We start from the raw sequence: 7,870 nt of genomic DNA, 5'->3' as shown, positions 1-7,870 counted from the left end.
GGTTTTAAAGAGTCCACCATATGTCCTACTTGTAAAGTACTTACAATCAGAGCGTGCTCTCGACCCATGGTGATGACTGTCTGGTTGATGACCCGTAGCAGAGATACTACAATGTCTTGGATATGTTGGAAGGTGTCCCCCTGATAGCAAGTCAGAGTATAGGTGTATGGTGGAGGGGAAAGAGAAGCACAGAGAGAGGGATATGGAGAAAAACACAGAGATACACAGGAGATTGTTAGATTTTCTCAGATCAAAAGAAAAAAAATAGATACACAGACAGATGCAGAGCAGCTCCTGCCCTTTTCAAACATTATTCACTCAGGCATAACTTTAGTACTACTTGTGGGGATACCCCAGAACTTCTTCTCTTTACAAAACTTAAGATTACTTGAGCATTTTATCTGTGTAGGTGTTCTGCCCTTGAATTAACTATGCTGAGCGTGAAAACAGCCAGAATTGCAGAGTACAAGTCATGGCTATGGTTCTGAATGCACGGTGGACCAAACACTTGAAGAAAGAGAAAAAAAGTTTTCTGAATATAAAAGTTTAAAGTCTTTTAACTTTTCTGAAATGCCTCACCAGGACATTTACTTAATCATCCTCAGTGTAGATGAATGAACTGCAAAAGGATTTTTGACACGTGAATGTAGACTTTTTCAGTGCAGACCTACTTTCCTATTCCTATATTTCCATTCCCTTTGAAGCCACTCCCCTGCCATGTTTCTTTTTCTTTTATCCTTCCAGAATTAAACAAAGGGGATAAAATGTTTTTAAGAGTCAATCTCTGTGCCCAGACCTGTTCAGGTCAGATGCCTGTTTAAACCTTAGAGAAAGTCTGCAGGTTTAAAGAACAAAAAGCTCAAAGCCTAAATATTAAACTGACTCGATTCAAAGTGTCACAGTAATGTCAGCTCTCGTTTAATTGGTCTTGTTCCTACTTTATTCAGTGGACTAACTGCAGCTGGACTTGCAGGGTCATTTCTGACCTTGAAAAATAATATTAGTTAACTTAAACACAGCCTTACATCTATACATCTATACATATTATCATAAAAGCACTTCAGATAGCACAAATTATTCAACTCTCAGTGTACATTTTACTTTATATACACTTCATGAAATATATACATTCTGGAGGGTGATTTTTAATGATGAGTGCAAAAGAAATGAAGTAGCAAAAACTGCAGTGCAACTCGATGCTTTCTCTAGACTCCCAGTCAAACTTTGCAGCATTAAAAAGAATATTTACAGCCTGAAAAAAACATAAAAAAATCAGTTTGGGCCTCTATGGATATTTCCTCCTTTACACCAACTCTGAGTGGGGTCATTTTTTAAAAACTCATCCACCTGGATAATTGAGTTAGGGGCGCGGTTGTGTTGATTGACAGACGTTCTTGACACAAGCAGCTGGAGTCGAATGACATTTGCTAAGTCTCATTCACTAGTTCACGTGTGTGTGTGTGTGTGTGTGTGTGTGTGTGTGTGTGTGTGTGTGTGTGTGTGTGTGTGTGTGTGTGCATGCGTGTATAGCTTGCTGTACTTTCCAGATTCTCCCATAAGCTTGCTTATGGGAGAGTGAAACTATGCCCATCTATTACTGTGTACAGAAAAAAACCTTCAGACTGCAAGTTAAGAGAAATGCATACCAAACAGGGAAAACGCATCCCTTGAAAGCATATATGTATATGTAAAATATCTAATCTCATTATAGATCCAGTGCATGTGCACAGGGAAAAAAGAAAAACAGGGACACACACAAGCACACTCTGCCACAGTAAAGGCGGTCAATGGACGCTGACTCAGACTTGCCTGGGGGTAGTAACTCACCAATGAAGCATCGGCTACATTCAGACACACCTTAGTACTAATACTGCAGGGTGCATCTGTGTGTGTGTGTGTTTTTAAGCCCTTGTTAGTCCCAGTGTGTGTGTGTGTCAGTTTGTTTGTGTACGTGTGTGTTTATTTTGTGTGTATATTCCTGTATGAGGCGTTCAGCAAAGCATGAAAAGAAGAGGGAGGGTACAAAAATAACAGAGGAAGGTAAAAAAATTAAATAAGTCTGCTTCAAAGTTTTATCAGTGCAGCTGTGTGCATGTGCAATGGCCTGATGGCAGCAGGGTCTGATGAGAATCAGGTAGATATGATTGTATCACATGAAATGCGCTGACTCACAGCCAGAGGACATAGACAAAATAAACAACTGTCTAAATGTGTGTATGTCATCTTGCATACTATTTCCATCTACCTCACACACACTCATATAGTAAAACTGAGGCACAGCTGTAGATCCTAAATAAGCTTAAATCTTTTTAGCTCACTGTAGGTATTTTGGTCCCCTGGAAAGGGTTTCTCAGAACAGGAAGCTGAAAGATGAGAGTCACAAATGCTCCTTTCTTCTTCTAAAGTTTCATTTCTGTTTATCTCCAACTGTAGCCAGCTGGTTTATCTTCTCCCCGAGCAACTAGATATAAACTGAAAACACTGATTTGCCGTTATAGAACAGAAAAAAAGCAACATTATCATATACAAAAGTTACTTGTGAATACATTCAATGCGAACTCTTCCAGAGATATGAGCATATGTCTATAGTGACATCTTCTCTTCTATCTCCACTCCTCAACCTGTATTTCTCCCCCTCTCTTTGGTTCGAAGACATCTGTTGTGTGACAATTTAATCAGGTACCACCCAGAGCGAGGAAGACAGAAGGGTGAAAAACAAAGGAGACAAGGAGCAGAAAAGTAGAGAGGAGGCAAAACTCATCTCCTATCACCTCTTCCTCCTCTACTTCTGTTGTTTTTCTTAGATCTTGCACCTGTTTTCTGTCTCCTATGACTATTTTTTCATTGTAAAACACGGTTGACACATTATCTATGAAATCACTGTGTGTTTAGTTGTTAATCCTCTGTTTTCATATTGTTTGTTCAGCCTCTCTGCATGCCCATAAACAGTGCTCAGCCTCAAATAATAACGTCATTCTATAGCAAACTTTTTTGTCCTTGTGTAGTTTGATGGAAAAACGCTATGAGGCTGTGCGTCACTGGTTTTGTGATCCAGACAAGACCGAATTTCAACTTGTGATGTCCTTTCAACACTCTGTCACCACCTGCATTTGTTTTCATATCTCAACCACCGCAAATTCATCTCATCAAATTCACTCCACTCCACTTCATTCATTAACTTGCTCTCTTCTCTCACTATCTGTCTTCCACTGGCACATGCTTCATTAGCTCATCCAAATAAATAGAGCCAAAAAAGGCATACCTTCACTTCAAAGACTCGGCATGCTGTCAACAACTTGCAGAAGCAATTAAAAAGCCTTGAGCTAGATGCTGGTGATCTATTTGTTTTACATTTATGTATGTGTGTGTGCGTCTGCGTGTTTATACAGTATTAAGTGTTGAACTAAAGAGCTAACTGCATTTTGTTTCAACATACAAACATGCAGCAACACGTGCGAACCAAAATCGAATAAATTCTAATTGGTCAAGGCTAGCTTCATTGCATGAGAGGATGGCTGGAGACAAAATAGCTTATGGTTTTTCTGTAGATTCAACTGGGATGAAACAGAGCTCCGGGCTAGTTTCAATTTATCCAATTAGCGAGGAGATCCAGTAAAAAGAGACAAAGGAAATTTCATCTAATTTGTGGACTGGATCATTTTTACACTCACATTTCTGCAAAGATGATGGAGGTAAGATAGACGAATTTTCCGACAAAATGATACCCCGTAGGTTCAGTGTCTCATCAGTTTCTGCTGAACTGTCTGCTTGGCCTAAAACAATCTTTACTATAAATGAAGACTGTACATTTCTACCTGACCTTTCACCTTTCGATATATGTTTATTGTCTCTACATAAACTCTGGAGTTATTGATGGTTCCAAAGATTAGGTCAAGTCACTTGAGTGAAATGAGGATCTGGTTTTTGTTTCCCACTGACATTTGATTGTATCTGTGGGAAACTGGGACTGCTGTTATGAAGGGTAATTATTGCTACAGCATATTTGCTACAATTACACAGAAATCATCAAAATGAAAGAAACAAGAAAACAGGGAAGCAAGTAGCAACCTAGACAGAAAAAGCTCTGTAATGGCTTGTGGCTGTGGGACTTGGCTGTATACGAAGTCACACAGAACAACAAGTGTGGGAAAAGACCAGCTGCATAAAGATTAAATTAACTGTACCCTTAATCCTCTCCACAAATGAGAGATGAGATCAGTGTTTTATATAAATGGTTGCGTTGTGTCTCACCACATTGTTCCTGCTGAGGACCTCGAGGATGTTGTTGAGGAGCTCCAAACTGTTTTTCCTCTCATCGTGTGGGCCGTCAGCCATTGTGACCAGTGCCCCACTCAGCTCCCGCAACATCAGGGGTAACAACACATCACGGCATTCTGTAGGAACAAAAGGCAAAGAGTATAAGTAAGAGCACAACACTAAACACGGTGGCCAAAGACAGATAGTTTAAAGCAACAGAAAACATAAAGGAAAATCAGCATAATGCAGGATATGGCAGGAAGATTGTTAAAAATTTAGTCTTTTGGAGTTTTAAACTGTTTACATTTATATATATCAAAAGACAGACCATAAAAATTTACTTCAGTGTTATTCCTCTCTGAAAAACCAATCAAACACCTGTGGAGACTGCTGCAGCCACACAGCAATGAGTAATGATGCCACTGGACCATGGAGAAGAAATTCAAACCTCACCCCAGACTGAACAGTGGAGTGATATCAATCAAGTGTCGATTTACAGTTCAGTGCACTGCTTTGTTAGATACACAGTCAACACATCAATCACCGAACTATTATTTTCTCTTTCCCATTTTTCTGACGAATCCAAATCTTTGATTCCAAATACAATGGAATGAATTAAACACATTAAATTTACCAACATTTGAGCAGCAAGAGCGTTAAAACAGTCGCTAGACTTATAACAGTATGCACTCACATCTGTGCCTAATCATACATCTCTCGCAGCTCTTCTCTGGCAGTTGTCCAAAGTCATTTTGGGATTTATAGGGAACTACAAAAGTAGCAATGTATTGCAGTGGAAAATGAAGCAAAAAGAAATGTGAATAAATAAAACAAGCTTTTACTACACTTAACAAAGCAGTAAACAACACATTTTCTTGAAATCTATTAGTCTAAGATTATTCAAGGATGCAATTTGTCAGTAAACTTGGTGGGTAGTTGTCCTGCTAGAAAATACAAATTTTCTGCTTTTTGATGTTTTAATGGTGAGGCCGAAGGCAGGACCAAGAATGCTGTAACAGATAAATACAAGTACTGACTATTAAAGGATCAAACCAGTTATTTCCCATGAGCAACCAGCCACATTTTTCTATCAGGATTACACAGAAACTAAAAGATCACCTTTCTTGAAACCTGACAGAAAGAAAGAAGAAAGGCCAAAGTGTGAAGACATGAAATTCTAGTGTGGATTTGGACCATGTTCTTTACAGACTTCACAGCCTGTTTTAGACTAATAGAAGACAGACTTTAAAATGTAATTCCTGCTTTTCAATGAATTTGCAAAGATTTTACTGAATTAAATAGTAAGGTGATTCACCTTAAAATTCATTGCTATGCCTTGGAAAACTTGCTTTTACTACACACAGGTATGCAGATAAGAACCTTGTATGGAAATATATGGTCTACATTCAATTTCTTTTAAGCTCTCAGAGCTGCTATTGTGGAGTGCCTAGAGACCAACTGTAGCATTAAGCCTTTGTATTGTCAAGGGTGAAGCAACAGGAAAATGAACTTAATTTGGGATTTTCTCACTGTGAGCCAATGTTGCTGAACCTTGGCATTTAATACCTAAATGAAGAAGTTCTGTAGCCTGAGCCTGACTTCACCATATGAATGACAGACCTAAAATTATTTAGAGGTCATGAGGCAAGTTTACCTGAAGTAATTTGAAAAAGCAAAAAAAAAAAACAACCCAACTTTTATTATGCAAAAGCTATGAGGAGGAAGTAATGAGTCTCAAGTTCCTAAGTTGAATTTGATAGTGTACCAAAGTGAACTAAAACCAATGATCCCTTCACAGGTATGAAAAAAGAACCATTTCCATTAATAATGAAATCCATCCATCCATTTTATTAACTGCTTATTCTGCATAGGGTCACGAGGGGGGCTGATCCTATCTCAGCTGACAAAGGGCAAAAAGCAATAGTTAAGGTGATAATGAAATGCCTGTCCATAATAGAAGCTGGACCCACACAGGTCATCAGCAGAAATGTCTGGAAAGGTTCCTCTAAGGAAGGCATCCTTCAGGGATTCACCTCTAATACTTTTTGAAGCCAGTAAAAGTTAGGCAAACCACCTTGTAGTCAGAGTTAAATAAATGTTTAACCATTAATTAAAACTGCCACCCTACTGGAATCTAACATGAACTGATCCTATCTATTTTTCTGCTTAAATACTTTGACCTCACCCTTTCTTGTCTTTTCTGCATCCATCTTTTTGCCCCCCACCACCTCCACTCCATCCCTCTCTTTGTAGCTGCAGGTAGAGAGAGCCCATTAAAAGCTCATTTGGGCTGATGCTCGTTAGTTCCATTAATAACTGAGCTAAGCCTTATAGGCCTGCTGAGTGGATCCTCATCCCAACACTCACTTTATCACACAAACATGAAGAGAGGAAGGGGAATCAAAAAGGGGAAATGCATGCGTCACCGAATGCCCTCAATGACTCAAAGATGGAGGGAGGAGACTCCAGCCAAGAGTATTGTTGCTGTGCATCACTATATTCGAATGTGCCAAAACATTTAATATTTAAATCAGTGAATATGTAAAAATATCTGAACAAATAGATTTAATTTTTGAATCTGAAAGGAGATCTGCAGCTGTGTAAAGCATTTAATGAATAAATGAATAACATTTGCACAAATAATTTCCAGTTTGTGAGTGCATTAAGACAATCTGCATATAGGTTTGGAGATGCAGAGCAGAGTTTTGCAGTTACAAATCAGTCTGTTTGTGGCTAAAAGAAAAAGAAAAGAAAAAGCTTGTGTCACAAAAAATGAAACAGGATGGCCTAACGGCTTGTGTTGGCTTTTAGAAAGGTGGAGGATGGTGGTTTAGATTCTGTGAGCATTGCATTTTAGCAACCCTGCTAAATCTGTTTAATCCATCAAAGCAGAAACTCATCATCTTTGTCCTTTCAGACAGCGAAAACAATGAGTTGTGTTTTATAGCAGAAAGGTTGTGTGATCTGGCTTGGGAATTAATCCATCTGCCTTCTGGCTTGGATCTAACATTAAACCAGTGGACCTGTGCACTTTACTCCCTGGTGAAATAACCCCAAAGCCACCTGCTGCTTTATTGATCTAACAAATGAACCCAGTTGATATTTTGGGTGAAACATGTTCTCAGGAGAGAACGTGAAATGGCGAGAAGATGAGGTGGGAGGCGTTCATAGAGTAACCTGTGTTGCATTACTTTGACATGTCCCATTATGGAAACACAACCAACACAGCAAGTTTTGAGGCGTAAGCCAACCCTGACCCAGGGCTGTGAAGGACAAAGGAAGTGACTAACTCGACTTAGAGCACACTGAGTAGTTTTGTATAGTATGCTGGCTTTTTATTTGTACATTATATATTTTTTTTAATTTTTCTAATACATCTGTAATTTATTCTGTTCTAAATAATTAATTAACCTGGCCCTTGTGCTGCAGTAATTTACCCAGAATTTGAGCAGTGTGTAACTAATAAAGTCTATCTCTGTTTAAATAACATACTTGTAGCCAAAAAAAGATGGTGCAGTGATTAATACTGTCACACAGGAGAAAGGTTCTGGGTTCAAATCTTGGAGTTTGCATGCTCTCCCTGTGGTTGCCTGGGGTTTGTCTGGGTTGTCTG

General features: G+C 38.9%; 1 protein-coding gene across 1 annotated transcript in view; it reads right to left on the bottom strand.

Annotated features, from left to right (window-relative positions):
- Window positions 1–7,870, bottom strand: part of LOC102306027 (dedicator of cytokinesis protein 2) — a 94,792-nt gene that overhangs the window by 51,193 nt on the left and 35,729 nt on the right. The window contains exons 25-26 of the mRNA XM_014335109.2: window positions 4,252–4,394; window positions 45–140 (exon numbers count right to left, since the gene is read on the bottom strand). Of these exons, the coding sequence (XP_014190595.1) occupies window positions 45–140; window positions 4,252–4,394 (239 nt within the window). The remainder of the gene's footprint in view (window positions 1–44; window positions 141–4,251; window positions 4,395–7,870) is intronic.

This window comes from Haplochromis burtoni, unplaced genomic scaffold (genome assembly GCF_018398535.1).
Source record: "Haplochromis burtoni strain Fernald_Lab_line unplaced genomic scaffold, NCSU_Asbu1 Contig_4, whole genome shotgun sequence".
Lineage (NCBI taxonomy): Eukaryota > Metazoa > Chordata > Actinopteri > Cichliformes > Cichlidae > Haplochromis > Haplochromis burtoni.
Note: the sequence above shows the minus strand (reverse complement) of the source record. Positions and strands in the feature narration are given on the sequence as shown.